Source organism: Meleagris gallopavo, chromosome 2 (assembly GCF_000146605.3).
Source record: "Meleagris gallopavo isolate NT-WF06-2002-E0010 breed Aviagen turkey brand Nicholas breeding stock chromosome 2, Turkey_5.1, whole genome shotgun sequence".
Taxonomy (NCBI): Eukaryota; Metazoa; Chordata; class Aves; order Galliformes; family Phasianidae; genus Meleagris; species Meleagris gallopavo.
Window position 1 is genome coordinate 92,593,035 of NC_015012.2, and position 20,192 is coordinate 92,613,226.

Consider the following 20,192-nt stretch of genomic DNA (forward strand, 5'->3'; position numbering starts at 1 on the left):
CTTCTGAGTATTTTAAGTTGCATATGACTCATGTCCTTAACTGATTATATTCTATGTTAGTTGCCATAGCAATCCAGCGTATTTTATTGGAAAATCCTGACACAAGCACAAAAGAAAGAATCAAGCCATACTTCCAAAGACATTTTGACCCATCAGTTAACAATTGCTAGTACTGGGAGAGGAAGAAAAAGAAAACACAAAAACAAACAAAACAAAAGCAGTTCTGTCCTTCCCACTCATTTCCCATCTCTGCGTCCCTAACAACCCAATACAGACCTGAAGATGGCATAAGCATTTACTGAGATTGTGAGGTAGTCAATCCAAGATAAAAAATATTCTAAAAATTAGTTTTAAGCTGAACCAAGTCAGAGAACTCATCGCTGTGCAAACACACAAACAGCTGTGACAGCATAAGAGAGACAGAAAGCCAAGGGAACAGGGATGACACAACTGCATCAGCCAAGAGCCAGAAGCTGTTAGATAATGACGCACAACCAGCCCCTGGCAGCAAAGCAAAGAGAGGCTCAGCACAGACTAAAACCACAACCTTTTTAGCAGAAGAAGTTCTACTTACCAACTAGCATCTCAAAAAGGAAAACTCCCACAGACCACCAGTCACACTCCCGTCCATAATAACCATCACCCCCTTGTGATTTCAGAACTTCGGGGGATATGTAGTCGGGGGTTCCCACAGCCGTGTCACAGCGCACCATACCTGTCTGTGCAACAGCAACAATTCAAACAGCTCCGTTAAAACTGCTGCTCAGTCCTTACACAAAACTGCAGTTAGCCTATTTGTAGACCAAGGAAAAAAAAAGAAAAAAAAAGAAAAATAATAATCCAAAATATTTGGTTTGAGGTACACGTTTGAAAGCTCTGACTTCCAGAAACAATATGAACTGAAATGACAAATCCTGTTAACCCACTCATCCCTTTGTCTACACTAACCCATTTCTCTTTATAACAGCATTTCAAAAATATGCACGTTTTGTAGTATTACCTTTGGTTTCAATATGAACAAATATGTGCTGTATTGGATAGTTCCTTATCTCATTGAATTCATGGAAGAGCTTCTGAATGACTTTTATTATTTGTCCTTCATAGCACATACATAATATGTGTAATTCAAACAATACATCAAATTATAGGTAAATTCTTATAGTTTCAACCTTAAGTTGAAAGTAAAAGCTATTTTTAAAGAACAGGGCTTAAGAAAAATAAAGTAAAATATAACTAAATGATATTTATTAATGTAGTGATTCCTTTATTAATCATTTATTAATGGTGTGATTATTTATCCTCTTTGCTTCACACTCTGCAGGAGCTAAATGAGGTAGAAACATCATCAGATATGCCAGCATGCTGCTTCAAACTTAGAGCCTTGTTCTCTTTAATGAAATTCACTGCATTCATTCCAGAGAGACCAGATGGATGAATGAAATTAAATCCCGGATAAAGCCAAAGAAGTACCAAAAATACACTCATTTTTGACTCTGCCACTCAGCCTAAAGCAATGTCCAAGTTACCTTTAAAAGTTCTCCATGCATTTTCCATCACCTTTGGCTGAATATTAATACAGAATATTGGTAGGAACAACTGAAATGGAAATTCGTATTTAAGGAAATAAAAAGAATCATTTTGCTTTTGGAACTGTATTTACATGTAAAAATTAGACATCCAATTACATTATTCTTTTTACATACAATATGAACTGCCAGAAACTTTTATTTATGTATTCAAACAAACATGGAAAGTCATGAACCGGTAGGCTAAAACTAAAATGATGATTAAATACTGCAGAGACTTAAGCAGTACTGAAAATCTCTTCATTGTAAATGCTTATTTTCTTCTACATTGAAGAAGAAGCTAAAAATGAAGCTGAAACATAAGGGAAGTTTAACTTCTCAGTTACAGCAATTGAACTTCTGTTTTCTGTATGATGAACCAGACAAAACACAGAGCTCAGACATGCTGAACTAACTTTTTTGAAGAGTTAATGCATTCTTTGGACAAAGAAGAGTAGGACATTTTCATTAGATGATACCACAAATGACATTAACACCTTAACACCAGTAAATAAACTAAAGCCCCATGGCTCCAGAAATCTAAACCCAAGAACACTCAAAAAAGGACCCAGCACATGACTAGAACAGCTAGTTGGTCATTCTGCTAATAACAGCACTCAGTGAAGTAGGACTGTGACATCTCAATGCTAGTGATGGGTGAGCCTCCACCAGCAGTGCATGCCTATGCCTTCCTTATCCAAATACAGAACTACATCAAGAGATAGCACTCTCAGTTCTCTCCACTTCTCTCAGTGAAGCCTGGCTGAAGCCACCCAAATCCCTCTCCAGGTAAGAAATTTCATTAAACAGACGTCAGCAGAACAGTCCTGAAAGATTTCTCTGAAGACCACAGCTTTAGTCACAAGAACTATGTACTTAGGCCAGCCTCATCTCCTTGACACACAAGCACTTAATAACATTCCATTTCCCACTCCTCTGTAATTAATACAGCAAAACAAGATCACCTTTTAATATTTCATACATGTTAATGTTTTATGAAGTCTTATGCAAACAAAGCAAAGGTTGTGCCAAAGAAAAGCCAGCCCTACCCAAATCAGACAGCTGCTACACAGTGACAAGATATCTTATGGATGCTGAAGAATTCCAGGTAATAACCCTAACTTTTCAGGCAAGATGTCAAAGGACAACACAATTAAACAAAAATATTTCTACAGGCAAAAGGGCTCTGTGTGCTAATGTCAGTTTTCAATGGGCTGTATTTCTCTTAAGCATGTACAGTTGGCTGCACGTTCTCCCCAAAGAACTTCCTACCTTCAGTCCCAGGAGTAGATCTAAAAATACACTACTGTCTTACTAGAACATTCCCACATTTCTGTCACTCTCATTTACACAATCATACTGTAAAAAAACAAAAAACAAAACCTAGGTGTTGCCCTGTGTATATTTTTAAGTACTGGATATTCTTACTACAATAATCATACTAGCTTCTGTGATCTGGCATCAAAGCCAAGTAAACAGGGAAGTCCTTTGCGTGCTACATGACATCTTGGCATACTGCACATTCTGTGAGATGACTTCTGCATTCTGCACTTCATCAGCTGAAGAGATCTGAAGGGTGCTGTTTCTCTGGACAAAGTGTCAGTCCTGTCAGCCTCTGATGCCTGAACAGCACACAATACAGCAGTTCTTCTCTCAGGCTACTCTTTTACTTGAGGCTTTTCTCATCACCTCAGATGATACAACAAGGTGTATCTTGGAACTCCATCTGATAGAAGTTCCTGCAGATACCTGGCAGATTTGAACAACTACAAAAGAAAAAGGTTGTCAAAGAGACAATATGTATTCACGGCTTAGGAAAATTTGGCTGTGAGGCTACTGCATTTCCCAGCACCTTACAGAACTGTAGCATCGCTAAAGGCAAAGCAATTCTGGTTTCATCCTCTGGAAGACCTCAGGTACACCTAATGACTCACTGTCTTGGAACAAGGCTAAGAATGAGGCTTTAATTCCTTCATTAATATCTTATCAGCAAACAAGAACTGGAGAGTGCTGGTGCAGACATGTCAGGATAGCACAGATCGGATGTTAATGCTGCTCTCAGGTTTGACCACCACACTACCAACAATGAACTGAAGCAAGAAGGATTCAGTGCAGTCCTGAAGGAGCATCAAGGAGAAAAAGGCATCCTGCTGAGCAGAGGATCAGACCTGATGGCCACCAAACTCAACCATTCTGAGAGTCTGTGAAATAAACTGAGTAAGAAGAGGAACGTGTTTAATCTTTCAGCTCAGCTATCTGAGGCAATGATCCCAAGTGGTAAATGGCTTCCCTTTTGCTCCTATTTCTTTGCAACAGATATCCTGTAAGCCTGTGCTTTCCTGAAAGTTCAGTTAGCACAAGCCACAGTTACGTACAAACCTGACAGCATCAGCAGTTGATGCCCCCACAACACTCACAGTAGTCAGTCATGCTACTGTCTAGCTTATTACTTAAAAAAAACCTAACAAATAGAGTCTCATGAAACCTGCATTGGGATTCTTTTTACTTAACCTTTGAGGCCAGCCCCATCCTTTATTCAATTACAGATACTCACCTTGTTATGGATTAAAAAAAAACAAAACAAAACCAATAAACCATCACAGTCAAGTTAAATAAATGAGTCAGTTCCTTTTATGTTGGAAGACATCACTGAAAGACTAAACAATTCTTTCCACATACTAAGGAGGAATTCTGCTGCAAGTGTCTGGGCTGGCTTGGACAACAACTTAAGAGAACACTCATTTCAGTTCCCCAGCAAGTACTAAAAAAGTTTGTCTTCCAAACTGTGTCTCTCACCAAACTGAAGCAGAGTTCTCTTCAGTCCCAAAAGCATGAGGAAGATATGCACAACTACTAAAAGAACTCCAAGTCAGAAAAAAATAAATAAGTATTGGGTAAGCATATATTTTCTAGAAATCATCTTGCCAACATCAATATTATGTTTACACAGCTGGGATGTGTTCATGTTTTGTAAGAAGTAGCATGAGATTTGGAGACAGTCCAGCGCCTCTCAACTTCTAAAGCTTCCTGTATAAAATATTTTCGCCATTCCACAGAGTCTGAGAAACATTTAGAACATAAAATTTAGTCAATTAAAAATTAACTTCATTAGGAGATCACCCATTTGTTGATGATGCCGCATCTGAACTGGAGTTTGCTATAGCAAGAGACATGCAAGCAATCTCACATTTACAACATGATCAACCACATTTTAAAATTTCATTATTTTAGAACTAAACAAACAAAAAAAGCAGCTTAGGTTCACCACTTTTAGGCTCCCTAAAGTATCACAAGTACTTTTTATAGTAGATCAACATTACGAATTTTTGAAACTTGTTTATTACCTCTTCTGATGAACATTAGATTCCCCTAAGACTCACAGTCTAATTGGTGAAATTATTCACAGAAGCAAATAAGCTTAAAGAGGATAAACAAAGAAACTCTTCAAAGGCCTGATAAATGATAACATACAATCATACACAGTTTAGGAGAATCTGTTATAATTTCACAAGAATATGCTGTGTAAATTGCATGACACTGTTTGTCATGGAAGATTTAAAAGTACAAATTACAAAGATAGTCTCCTACAGGAATACAATGTAGTACATCTGTTAAAAATACAGTAGTTATACTTATGCAACCTCATTAGAAAATTGCATTTGGCTGCACATGATAAAATCTGGACAGTTAAAAGATGACATTTTGACTAAGAGCTAACAGAAATTTTAATCATTAGATCATATATCACTGCTGCCTTATTGTGACCTCATTTTAATGACCACTAGAGGATGCTATGAGAACAATTAGAAAAAAAAATAGGGACTATATCTTGCTATAAAATAACATCATTTATAGAAATCTGTCAGCTTATGAACTGTTCCAAGTTTGCTAATATTGAAACTAGGAGCTGTCTAATAAGCCTTTCAGACATTTGGCAAAGAAATGAACCCCAGAAATTCACAAACAAATGCTTTCAGAAATGACAAAAAATAAATTTATTTCCCCCTTCCATGTGCCAGAACAATTTATTACAGACAACGTTAAACTATTTAAAGTACTCCTGTATTTAAAGATAAGAGACAAGAAACAGCTTTCCAACCAAGTAGACCATTTGATAAGTATTCCTTTGGGTATTGTAACTCAGGTGAAAATATCCTTAGAATTACAGTCTCATAGATGATAAATTATTCAGTTGCATACTTACTTCATCCATTTTCATGCAAGTGCCAAAATCTGCCAGCTTCAGGTGCCCATGTTTGTCTAATAGCATATTGTCAGGCTTCACATCTCTGTGTATCAAGCCCATGGAGTGAATCGCATCAAGAGCAAGAACAACTTCAGCTGTATAGAACTTGGCCCATTTCTCAGGCACATCATAATTGCTCATAAGGTTTACAAGATCTCCTCCTGGCATGTATTCCATTACCATATACAAGTATTTGTCATCTTGAAAGGCACAAAAAAGCTGCGAAATGAAAAAATAAATTAGGAAAAGGAGCAGTTACTTTTCAGAGCCAGTTAGGAGAAATAATAAAGTACCTGAGATTTCATTAAACCTGAGTGCACATTTTCAGGACTGATGTAAAATAACTTTATTTTTTACATTCAAATAATCTACGTTTCTAATTATGGCATAAACCTGAATTTTACTTGAAACTTCAGAAATCCTTACTTTTGTTTTACAGGAAATGAAAAAGATTTCCTGGTTACATCAGTAGTATAACTATCTAAATTGCTGTGTTTCTTGACATAAAAGATATCTCTACAACTGAAAATGCAAAATATTAAATCTGAGAAAGCAGGCATTTGCTACAATCTTAACATAATTCAATAGTGAATAGTATATTAGTCTGTTTTTGAATTTCACATACTATAAATTTAGATATAACATCTCCACATATATTTATAAAAGCGTATGTTAATACTGACTTTGTCCTAAACTAACATGCATATTGAAATGAGAAAAAAATTAAACATGGTTGCAAAATCTAAAGGACTTAACAGTGAAATTACAGTTTGATTGATATTGCATCTGCTATGCTTCTTACAGGCATGACAGTGACAGTAAGTTTAGCTCCTTTAAAATGTACTTTAGACTTCAAGTAGAGAAATTTCAGAGAATTTCACTCAGTAATGAAATATGGGAGACCACTGAAGGCAGGAAAATTATTACAGAGATAAGACCTTCGGAGTAAAATTTACTGTTCATTGGTGAAAGAAGACTTATGTTACAAACACACATTATTGCATACACATACATATAACATTGTACTTGTTTTCACAAATGGACAATATATAAAACATATAACATTATCATCTATTTGATCATTAAAGTCTGAATTAAAATCCAAAATAGTCTCTCTATTCCCACACATAAAGGTGTTTATGTAACACAGTGATAAATAGCAATCCTATGCCTTTATACAGCACTTTCAGTATCAGTCTCCAGGGATTTTATAAAATCAACCTTATCTAGGGCTCTGCTTTCACCTCTTCTTTCACATGAAAAAGAAGGAGCAGGGAAGCTGTGCCATTTGTCCCAGTTTCTACTCAGAACAGGACTGACGTTTTCATAAAACCAGCTCCAGTCCCCCTGGACCAAAGTACTTACATACATCACACCCATACTCTTCACCACAGAAGTCACAAATTGCAACCACATTTTAATTCATTTGACATGATCTAGTGCATGGTTTAGTGTGTGGCAACTCTGCCCATGGCAGGGGGATTGAAACTAGGTGATCTTTGCAGTCCCTTCCAACCCAAGCCATTCTGACTCTATGATTCTATCACCTTCTGTATACTCTTACATATTTATACCATGCCTGCTACACTATCCCTTGGTAACTGTCATACATCTATTTTCAGTTGCACATTTAGTTGAATTGTAAAAACTACAGATACCTCCAGACGTTTGTCAAAAACTGCAGTAGTAAATTAGTCTATTTTGTTAAGTATTACTACTGAATACAGGTAAGAACTCAGAATGTGCTCACAAGAACAGAACACCTATGTGAAAAAAGTTCTGAAACACTTCTTGCATATCTAAGGAATATTATGGGAAAAACATGGAAAGCCTACAGCATGACTTTACTTTCCAAAACTACAGGAGCACAGCAATGTATCAGAGAAAATTTAAATGTTTTAATTATTTAACAAAGTAAAATGGTAACATTTTTTCACTAACTATATGTTTTCACTATGCACTTTATTAATTGGTGTAATTTACCAAATATAACAAATTGCAGTATTAAGCACTAATCCTTCCCAAAGGGATAATCCAATTTACAAACGTGTTAACAAATACCATGAGATAGATGCAAGCAATGGTGTTTAACAGCAGTTGAGAAAGTCAACTCTCCATCAGCTGGGGGATATTACTTCTGAGCTGAGATGCAGTAAGAGACCACTGAATAGAAGATGGTTTCCAGCAAAGCACTGATAACAACCTTCTGTCTTGCAGGAGACCTGGAGTGTGCACTCCTCCATCTACAGTATTGCAGCTGAAAAGCCACTAAAAACTTAAAGCATTCATAATACTGAATTCTAGTGATCAACTGACCATATCACCAGGAAAAACTGGAAATAAAGCTGACATTTGTTTCTATATTCAATACAGAATTCTTCTTAGCAGGAAAGTTATCTTACCTATTATTCCAAATAGAATCACAGAATCATTTGATTTGGAAGGGACCCTTAAAGGTCATCTAGTCCAACTCCCCTGTAATCAACAGGGACATCTACACTAGATCATGTTTCTCACAGCCCCTTCCAGCCTGACCTTGAATGTTTCCAGGGTTGGAGCATCCACCACCTCTCTGGGCAATTAGTGCCTGTGCTTCAGCACCCTTATGTGTTGTTCTGTTGTAATTCCATGGTACGATGTATTTGTAGCGACCAAAATGCAAGTTAAACTACCTTCTAACATAACCAAACACAGAAAACTCATTGAAATTGCTGTAAACATACATCTTAAAGAACTTATGATCTGAATTTAAACCCATTATTTGAGCTTTGTTGTAAATTCAAGTCTAGGAAAGGTTTATGCATTTATTACGTTAATTATTTTATTGTCACACATCTTCCTTACCTGAACCACCCATGGACTATTAGCAAAGGCCATGATATCTCTTTCTTCCCAGAAAAAGGCTGAATCTGATCTCTTGATCATTTCAAATTTACTAAGGAGCTTCATTGCATAAACCTTCTGTGTCATTTTATGGCGAACCTAGTGGTTGAAAAGAAGCAACAAACTTTAAGATGTCTTACAAAAAAAAAGTAGCAATGGTACTGTATGGGGCTGCTGAATCACGGCCTGAACCTTTGATTGATCACCTGAGACGAGCAATGAGTCAGCCAGGGGAGCACAGGTGAAGGCAGGAAGGGGTGGAGCCTGGCTCCACATCTCCTAGACCCATTTAAGAGCTGACTGCCAGTGGAGAAGGATCTCTCTGGATATCTGCTCCATCAGGAGTTCATCTTGTGAGCCCAGGATAGGGTGAGTGACTTTCTCTCATTTCTCCAATATAAATTATATTAGCCAAGCTCCTGGATATATATATCTATATATATATACACACCATCTGTATATCCATTGATTAAACAGGTACCAACATATCACATTTCATCTATCTGCAAACTACTTGCTGGGATGCAAGGTCTTCACATCTTCTTACATTCATATTAAGAACTTGAGATTTTCCAAACCTGAGAAGAAAAACCTGAGAGCTGCTCCAAAAAACACAGCAGTGGTGGAACGTGGGTACCAAGTGAAGATATGCCACAGCTCAACCAACAGCTGCTGCTTAACCTCAGAGGAGCATTCTCTAGAGGCCACAGAGTGCAGACACTTTTGTAGATAGATGTTTCACTGAAGATGAACCAGCGTATGACTGTATGTTATTTGTCATTATGGCTACAACCATAAAAATGAGGGCTGTCTTCAGTAGCCTGCTTACTCAAATTGAAACTGATACAAAAAATCTTCAGAATCAGAAACATAGCACCTTCCTATTAGGAGCAGGTCTGCTCTTTGTATTTTCTGAGTGAATATACCAACTTCAAGTCACTCAATACTAGAAAACCAACACAATAGTTATGTTTATAGTAGAAAATGTTTTTCTATGCTCCATTCAGAAGTTTCATCATGTAAGAAGAAATAAAACTTAACTCTTTTGGAAAATCTCATCTGAATATGGACATGAAATGGAATCTTAAAACATAGGCAGTAATGTTAACAAAACTCTAAATTAATACTACACACAAAGCAATTACTATTTTAACATTGTTGAGTGTTCCTGGCATAAATCAAGATGAGGGCCACTCATCAATGAGGTGTCTGAGGGGGGGAAAAAAAGGAAAAAAGACATTAACTCCTCCTTAAGTTTTTGCATGTTTTCTGCTTCTGAAAAAATCAATTAATATTTTTGACATCAAAATCAAATGACCTTCTGCTGTATTTTCAAACCTAACATTTAGTGAGATAAATCATATCCTCCAAACTGTTACTTTGGTACAATGTCCGAGTTTAACTCTGTTACATGCAATAATGTTTATTGGGCTCTTTTTTTCCTGCATAGACCCAAGCATTTCAATTCATTATATCTGCAGTACAGGGCTTCACAAAAGCACCTATGTGGTCTACTACCATGGGAGCAATAGCCTCCTGCTCCTGGGGAGCTGTAAACATTCATGCTGCTGCTTGAGTCAACAGGAGTGACTTGTACAAACAAAAGAAACTAAGGTTTTAAAAAAAAAATCATCTCAGAAGGAGTGAAGACACTGATAGAAACAAGATTTTCCATCAGGTTTATCTACTGTTCCTAATCTACTGCTTCCAAATCTGGAGCTTTTTCCTCTCAAGATACAGGTTAAGATTTTAAAATTTTACTCTTAGCACCCTGTAAGGTTTAACACTGGCCAACATCTTTTTCTGTATAACTAGATCAAAAAGCTTCCAAGCAAACCTCAAAACAGCAGCACACTACCTACATGCTCCAAGCACATTAACAACTTGATAGTAAAGGTGTCTTGAAAGAAGATTTTGAAAACGACCTCCCTGCCATTTTCTAATCCCAGACAAATTTATTTACAAAGAATTGGTAGTACATCACAAACTGTGCTCCGTAGGGCTTTTGTAATCCTGTTCAAAAACAGCAGAAACACAAAGACAAGCAACCTCAACAAAAATATTCTTTAATCGCAAAAGCATTTTCTGTGAAACTGCACACGTTTCTCTACTGCATTTTAGTAGTTTATGGTTCCTAACCATTGTGCAGTCTTGCCTGGGTGTGGTTAGTAAAGCTGCCTTCATTTACAAGAATAATTATCTCCAATTGCTCAGAAAAAAAAAAAAACCCCAAAATTCAGCACAGCCTAAAGAAAGCACGTGCATAGGAGGAACAAAAGAAACTGGTCTTCTCTGTTCCCCTACTCCTAGTGTACACGTCTCCAAGGAAGTACCATCAGGTTATTCTTTGGCTGCATTGTTTCTTGAAAATTTTATCATGGGTTTGTTTCTGTCTGTGCCCTGGGCGTGCCTGGTAGGTGAACAGACCCACCAGTGATAGGAGTTCTTGTATCACCAGCACAGCCCCTGAAGATGCCGGCCACTGGGTTCTTCCTCCAAAAGCTATATTTGTACATACACATATTGGCTCAAATAGCAGATTATTCATGTATTAAACTGTCATGATGCTTTAGTTTCTTCCAAGTGGTTAAATGAACTGCCAAATTTAAACTGTAGCTCACCAGAGTAACTCTTAAAATAGGTAGGAAAATCCCTTCATGCCATCAGCATAAAGTAACACGGCCTTGTTTAACTTATGAAAATGCATTAAGAAATAAGAACTTCCTTCTGCTCTGTTTCACTAGGGACAGACAAAACCATATCAATCTAAGACTTTCAGAAAACCAGTATGCAGAAAATACATTCATAATTTCTACTGCATTCACATTGGATGATAATCTGTAGGCAAAAAAAAAAACCAACCATCAGATCACATACACTGTACTGACAATGGTACCAAGTTTTTATCGTAGAAGGAAATGAAAATTCTAGGATAGAGTTATGAAATGAACTCTCAGGCTCTGAAATAAAGACAGATATCCTAAATCACTTATTAGAGCCATAAGAAGCGACAGATAAGGTATGAAAAACCAGTGGGTAGTAGACCACGATTGGTTTATCTGCACTACTACATCAGCAGCGGCTGGGGAACAAAACCTCACATACAAAGCATTTCCTGGACAAAAACCAAAACAGCACCTGGCTGTGTGTGCTATGACAGTCACTGGTTTCCAACGCCAAGAAATCCCACTGTATACAGACTGTCACCCAGCCCACCCTTTACTACCCAAATAGAAGGCACTGGCTAGCTTTCAGTTCCACCATTCAACTATGTCAGTCTGCTGTCCCTGCAGAGTTACAGGGCTGTGTAACAAGACCTGAGCAAAGGAAACAGTAAGAAGTTTCCGTTTCAAACCAAGAAGATTTTTCCTCAAGTAAAAGCAGAAGAGGCACTCGGGATGTGCTTTCATTAATTAATGCTTCTGCATAAACCAGAAGCAACATATATAGCACCATAATTCAATTTTTATGTCTGCTCTAGACACCAAGCCCTTTTATTCATGCCACTACGTAAGAGAAGTGATCTGGCTGCAGACAGGAAATTCTGCAAGCATAGAATTTAATGCTTCTGAGTTTTCAAAATACTATATGGGAGCTAAAAACTGGGGGGGGAAAAAAATAAGAAGGAAGTCATAGCTGAGTATTCTACGCTATATGTTAGCATGCTTCATTCTTTTATCTGGTTGTGTTTAAATATTACAAATACTTAACAAACAATTGTGCTACATAAATCTCTTCACAATGGCACATGCTGATAACATGATATTCATGAATTTTACTCACGTAGTCAAACATGTTTTATTTATGGTCCTTTCTGTGTTTAGCCCCCAGTGAAGCAGATTTCTATTCTGATCACAGTATGTGTTGAAAAATATTTTGATTACTGCAAATCTATCATTTGCAACTGTGGTGTTAACATTACAAATGGAGTAGAAATAGATATAGCTTAACTCAATAGCTTGAACTTGTATCATACCTTGTGAGGCAAAAAATCTAGGTATGTATGCTCTCATCACCAGCTAATATTAGTTCAGATCGACAGTGGTATTTATTAACCCATTGGTTTTTAGCTGTAAGACATTACAGCATCATTGTTTCTTCTTATACTTGTTACATTCCAGAAAGAGAACGTTCTCTCAAGCTGGCATAAAGCACAGAAGAGCTCTATATGAACAGAAATTTTGGTCCAGTGTTACTCATTTTTAGCTTTTTTATTCTAGGGGCCAACTTAAAGTAAACAGAATTAAAAGCAAATCCCTCTGACCAAGTTAATGTGCATTTCAACATTCCATTCTAATGATTAACCAAATGAGAACTGAAGATTGTCTTCAGATTACTCCAGGTACCTGGCTGCAGGACTCACTGCTGTGAACAATCACCTCTGCTTTAGAACTTTACAAAGCTATGTGTGACATGGTGCAGTAACAGGAAAAAAAAAGTTTTAATTCATTCCAAACCATAACAGATTAAGAATTTCTATTTAAAACTAAATGTTATCAAGCAAATTAAAAAAGAACTATTCAATAATTTGCAAAAACAAAACAAAAACAAAACAAAAACAACCCCCCAAAACCCTTAAGTGCTCACAAATATATATAAGGAATCCAAAAAGAAAAAGCTAACTTCTGTTATTGGTATTCTCCATTTCTCATTTCCCTCCCTCCCCAGTAGATGGAAGAGGAACTCCAGTCCTTACAATATGATTTTTTTTCTGATTTTTGCTCAAGCACACGGTAAAGGAACATCTCAAATAGATCTCTAATAGATGTTCTCTCTAGCAGATGCTACACGTGGAAAAATGTTATGAAAAAAAGTCTAATAAAATAGTTTAAATGAAACATTTGATAATCGCTGTAAAGACAGAGAGGCCTAAGAGCAGACTGCTTTGTTACAAAGCTCCCTGCAGCCACTTTTTCTCAAGTACACAGGGTTCTGCTGACAGTTTTGTTTTTCTTTTTAATCTCTTGCCAGCAAAGATATAAAAGCAATACACCCATTAATTCTTTAAAGTCTTGATTGAAAACATCATCTCTGGAAATATCCCTCTTTATCTCCCATGAATTCTTATGGATAGAAACAAAGAGCAACTGACCCAGGAAGAAATAGGGAAGAGGGAGATACATTCCCATGTTACCACACTTGGATGAAGACAGCTTAAAAATCAAAATGCATTTATAAAACCTCTGATTGAATTTTGTTAACTGCCACATATGAATCAAATCTAAACTTGCATTTATCCACGAGGCACAGAAATAGTGTTAGGCTAACCACAACCTTCCCTTACTCCAATTTTCATTTTAGCTTGAAAAACACGTTACAACGCCAGGAAGAGTAAGCAAAGAAAAGTTTTACCTTTTTACATTGTATTAAATGGCAACCAAGGATCCACTACTTAATTTATCTAGTATACCAAGACTCTTGCAACTATTTTGAGACAAAAATATTGCCTTACTGGTAAAGAGCGATCAAAACTTCATCTGTTTAAGGTAGCAACTTTCATCAAGTCACTGCTGCAAGGTACACAAGAAATAAATAAAAACTACAAAAAAATCTTAAAAGCCTGCTTTTTTCTCCCCCCCATTTCCATCCAATTTCACCAATGCTAGTAGAGAATATACAAATAATTTTATAAATGAGTAAATAAAGTTATGGCAATTATACATGGTGCACATCGTACAAGCTCTTCAGATACAAGAACCTGCAACATTCCTCAACAAAGCTCCAGAGCACTGCTCTCCAAAAATGTTGTACATTCCACGGTGGTATGATTTTCCCTGCTTCCTAGCACAAAGCTAGCACTCAGCAGTAAAATGTCAGAGACATGCCAAAAAACCTCTGCAAATGAACATTTTAGTTACCTTGTGGCAACAAGTTAACCAGCTTCAATTCCTGCAAATTACCAGGAAGAGTAAAACAACTGTTTTTGCTGCACGATTAGCTTGTTCTTGAATGATTTTAGACATTCTTATACGTTAATGCTTGTGACCAAAAAAAAGGTGTTGTGAACTACCTGTTCCATTTTGCTGAAAGCGTGGTAAAATATTTTCCAAGTCCTTTCCATCCAATCTATTACATTTTAAACTTACTTATTGCTTACTATGCATAGAAACGACTCAGGATACAACAAAAATGTTTTCAACTTTAACATTCTCTGTAAGAATGCATTTTTAGATCTAAAGCGTACAAGAGTGAAAAGGGTTTTACTACAGCCATAAATCTGTTAATCAATAAATCATCACTTTCTTACCAGCTGCACTTCTCCAAAAGCCCCTCTTCCAATCACCTTAACAACATCATAGTCTTCAGCTTTCATTTGTAAAGCTCGTATTTTTTCCACAATCTTCTCATCTAAAAAAAAGAAATAAACGATGTGATCATGCATGTATTAACAAAATACACTCATTTTCTGTAATATCTGCCATCAAAAAAGGCATTTTTATCTAATGTTTATAGCCTTCTTGGCAACCTTTGAAATCTATAGTCACCGTAAAAAAAAAAGTTCCTTTCAATATCATTTGGCAAACAACAAACTGTAACAATTGAAATTTCTTTCAGGTTTTGCCAGTTCTCATTCTACACCTCCTATTATCAGGAACAGCTTCCAAAAAGACCCTGGTAATGACAGCAACCAGAGATACCGTGAATTTTCAGACATTCATTCATTGACATTCACTGTGCTGCCACAATCAACTGACACTCCATCAACAATTCAGGAGTGTGAAGTGTCAGCTGCATTCATAAGCACTGCAGGTGCAACCTGCTCCTGCACAGCTGGAGGGTTCAACAACAGTCAAATCATGAGGAACACAACTCAAGAACCTTCACATTCAACTTCAGGCTACATCACGCAAGGATTTCAGATCAATGTATTATTCCATACGACATTAAAATTCACTTTTAATGTGTTGATGTACCTTCTGGCCATTTAAAGTGCTTTCTGTAGTGTTCACTGCATAGTTTTATAGTTTTATACCTTTTCACTGCACTGCATAGTTTTATACCTTTTAAAATTAGATCTACAATATTATGTTCAAGGATCCTATGGTGCAATTTTCTTCAGATAAGCTTTTTTTTTTTTTTTGAGGGAGGGTGGCAGTTAGGGGAATCTGCAAAGAAAGCCAATGAAATTCTGACCCCTGACAAATTCCAAGAACGTGCAAGGTCCAAGACTTTAATTTCATAAATGCAGCATGCTAGTGAATGCATTCCTGGCTAAACACATTTAAAAAATCCATTCTTATTGCAAGAACAAACAATAATGGAAGCAATGAATGGAATCCACAATACTGGAGGTAATCTGTCTTGGAGTGCCAACTCTTGATGCTCCCCCACGAATACTTATAGGAAGAAAATAAGGGAAAGAAGGTTGGCTTGATCAAGACCCCTACCAGCAGAAAACATTAAATTGTATGAAAAGCTGCAGATGCTTACATTCAGAGAGGAGTAGATGCACATATTATGAGACTCCTGCTTAGGGTCAATAACTATGGAATTTGATCCTAAGAAAGGAATTAAAAGGGACTTCAGACTTAATGGGGGAAGAAGGCATGAGAGAAACAATTAATTCTGTATGACTTTAAAATGACATTGTCAGTGGGAAGTTAATGATAATGAATATCTGGTAAATAGCTTAACTATTTCTACATACTCTCGAATGGCATCCTGGAAAGATACAAGCAATCCAGGAGACTCCCGACCATCAAAATGATTTATTTTAATACAAGCAAGCAACTAATCCAATTGGGGAGACACTCAAATATGTTGCAAATGAACAATGAAGAATTGGTGAGGGATGACAAAAACCAATGAAGCAAGCGTGAGTTGGTGAAATTTAAGATCCTGAGAAAACTGAGGAGGGCAAGCAGCAGACCCTGGACTTCAGGAGAACAGACTACAGTTTGTTCAGGGGGTTTACAGGCAGGATCCTGTGGGAAGTTGCTGTGGAGGGTAGAAGAGTGGGTTGATCTTTGAAGATGACGTGTTCAGAGCATAAGAACAGTCTGTTCTAGTTAGCTAGAAATCAAGCAGGCATGGCAGAGAGCCAGATAGGTTGAATGGGTAACCCCTGCCTCAACTCAAGCACAAAAAGCAAAGGTTTGAAATGCACAAACAGGACTAGGCTACCCAGCATCCAGCAGGAATGTCCCAGACATGCAAGGCAGAAGTGGGAAAGCAAAGATGTGAGTTGAAACTAACCACAGTTATGAAGGGGAATAAGCTTTAATACAGTAATAAAACAAAGAATGAGGCAAACGTGGGCCCACCGCTCTCAACAGCACAGTGGATTTAATGGTAAAGATCACAGAGATCAAGGTAACCACGTCTTTTTTGCTTCTGACTTTATTGACAAGGCTCATAGGCCACCCAGCTCCCTGAAGCAGAATGTGGGACAGCAAAGCAAGCAGCAAACTTGACACATCCTTTGCGGTGCGACAAGAGAGGATACATTTGAGGGTGCTGAAGGAGCCAATCAACACTGTTAGCCAGCTGCTCGCCTTCTCTGAAAGGTCACTGTAACTGGGGAAGACTCTTGATGACTGGGTAAAGGTCAAGCATCATGTCTGTCTTGAAATCAGAGCAACAAGGACAGTCCAGAAAACTACAGGCTGGAATCACAGTCTAACCTCATTCCCCCAAGAGAATGGAGCAAATCCTTCTGGAAGTCACTTTCCAAGAACACGCCGGATAAGAAAGAACAGGAATGGCCAAGATGTATCTACTGAGAATTAAACCATGTTTGATCAGTATTATTGCTTTCCATGATAAGAAGGAAGAGCAGTACACATTTCCTTTAGTCGACTGTAGCATGGCTTTCAACACAGCATCTCAATGAACCTTTGTAGTCAAACTGGGGTGACATGGGAATGCATGGAGAAATAACAAGATGGGTGGAGATACAAAAGAGGTCAGTGGTTCACCAATCCAACCGGTTGCCAGTTACAAATGGCACAACTTCAGGATTGATATCATTACTATGTTTTTACTAATGGCTCAGAAGATATTATCAGTCTCCTCTTTGTACATCCATTGATAAGATGGTAGGGAGCACTTGAAATATGGGAGGGCAGGGCTGTTCTTAAGAGGGAACTGGAAAGGCTGAAACCACACAAAAGATCAACAAAGCCAAATTCAGGGCCTTGCATTTGGGATAGAAAACCATACAGTAATATGTGCTCAAAGCCACTAACCTAGAAAATACCTTAAGAAAGAGGACCTGAGAGCTCTAATGGACAACAAGATGAACACATAAACAAGCATTGACACATAAACTTTGCAATGACTGCATCCCAGGCTGTTTTGGTAAACACACAGCCAGTAGGTCAAGGGCTATGACTCTTCTCCTGTTTGTTACTTATGAGACCACATCAGGAATGTTGTATCTAGTTTTGGGTTCCTCAATGCAATAAAAATCCTAAAACACTCCTTGGCTGATGGAAGGCCACCAAGATGCCTGGAAGGTGGGACCACACATGTACTCTGAGATGATGACAGAGTAGGGAAAGAATCCCCAGAAAGAGAGTGGTCACCACAGGTGCAGACTGTCCAGTGGAGCTGTGGAAAATCCATCCTTGGAAATTTTAAAATTCAACAGCACAAGGCCCTGAACAACCTGATTTAACACCTGAAGTGCCTTTGAGAAAAGAGTTGGACCAGTTGACCTCAAGAGGTCCTTCCCAATATAAACCACTGTAAGATCCCAGGATTCTGCCAGCTTTCACTGCTACTAATATTGTGGAACATACATCAGCAACTAAAAAAATCTTCTTCTGGGAAAAAGAGTAGGTATAATGGGTTAGAGAAGATAAATAATATTAAAAAAACTTCAGAATAATCAGGAAAAGAATCTGTCTGTAAAGCAGTAAGGATCAAGGCAATTAAAAATCGTCGAACTTGAGAAATGTGTTACATTTTGTGTACCAATAAGACTGTGAAGAAATCCAGACTGTGAATAGGAAAAGAAGTTGAAAGAATGTTTTCTACAGCAGATCATGAAAGCTTAGATAGAAAGCATAGGAAAGCAACAGTGGTTCTCTCATACCAAGTTTATTATTTTGTTCATAACATGAACAAATTCCGCAATTTATGAAGAAAAGACTGTGCTTAGAAGCTTACTTAAATACAAATCAAAAGCTTTGGCACATGATAAGGAGGATCAATGAAAATTTAGAGGAAGCAGCAGTAGAGGAGTATCAGCATATTTCAATTCGAAGAGAATGTGCTTTTCTCTGATATCTTTTAACACAGAACATCACATCTCATGAGGGAAAGAAACCACATGAATTTATTTTCAGATGTTTCTGTGATGTTTCAAGTGTTTTGAGATGTGTGAAATGAAATGGCATAGATTTAAATACATAAGGGTAGGGTGCAGTCCTACATAGCTCCATTATTGTTCAGAATCTCAGGAAATTGCACTCAAAATATAATGTAAACATTATGAACAATTCTAATACAGTCCCAGAGAGACTCTTGAAACATCAGACATTGTAGCCAAGCATGTATTATGTATATTAAATATATTAAATATACATTATCTATAAGTATATATAACGTATGTGTATGTAAACAAATGAGATGGCAACTAGGAATTAGTACTTTTATCATTGCTGTGTACTGTTAAAGATAGTCCACTAAGATTTAATGATCTTAAAAAAATAAAAACCATTAATAACAAAAATCTACAAAGATACTGTAGGGTAGTTACATAGCTGAACTTCCTATTTTCTCATAAACTTTAAAAGGTAACAAATAAAGCATGGAACTAACTAATTTGAAGCAAAAAACAGGCTGCAAGAAGGCAAGTTCAGAAAAATCCTGAAGCAATGTCATATTTGCAGCACGCTGAATCATGATTTTGTTCATGTATCCCATAATATGATCTAACTCAAGATACGGGAGATCTTTCCAACACTATACTTTTGCTATTGGATTGAATTTTCAGGTTACATGAATCTCAGTTTGCGCGCACAGATACCAGAGAGGGTATGCTACACTTTCATGAATTTGCAACAACAGAAACCCAGCAGAAGAAAAATACCAAGTTAAAATGGAGACACTAAGATGGCCTGACTGCCTAGCCTCAGAATGTAACTGAATCGTATAAATTCTTGTGACATTTGAGATAAAATTCCTAAAATATGAAAGTATCACCACCTATGATTCAGGTTTCTTTTTTAACAAAGAAAGGAATGCTAGATAGCAGAAATGTTTTAAGACAGCTTTTGATTTACTACTTTAAAATGGCACTATAACCTTTAAACAAATGAACCTTCACTTTCTGAAAGGGCAGAGCACCTGGATCAGTCACTGACAGCTGGCTGAAAGAATGCAACTGAAGGTTACTAGTGAAAATGGAATAAATACCTAACTAGAAGCACAAAGTGGGGTGGCAAGGCAAGTTTTCCCTACTTTAAAAAAAGGTACTATTTAAAAAAAAAAAAAAAAGACACTATATCCAGGTATAATATATATCAGGGAGTTCTAGGGCATGTATATAG

At 37.1% G+C, this 20,192-nt stretch overlaps 1 protein-coding gene across 2 annotated transcripts in view; it reads right to left on the minus strand.

The window, feature by feature from the left end:
* The window catches only part of ROCK2 (Rho associated coiled-coil containing protein kinase 2), a 49,793-nt gene that overhangs the window by 24,289 nt on the left and 5,312 nt on the right, over positions 1–20,192 (minus strand). For both annotated transcript variants that reach the window (XM_010707909.3, XM_010707910.3), the window contains exons 2-5: positions 14,942–15,042; positions 8,656–8,793; positions 5,770–6,030; positions 575–719 (exon numbers count right to left, since the gene is read on the minus strand). In XM_010707909.3, the coding sequence (XP_010706211.1) occupies positions 575–719; positions 5,770–6,030; positions 8,656–8,793; positions 14,942–15,007 (610 nt within the window). In that variant the 5' untranslated portion in view covers positions 15,008–15,042. The remainder of the gene's footprint in view (positions 1–574; positions 720–5,769; positions 6,031–8,655; positions 8,794–14,941; positions 15,043–20,192) is intronic.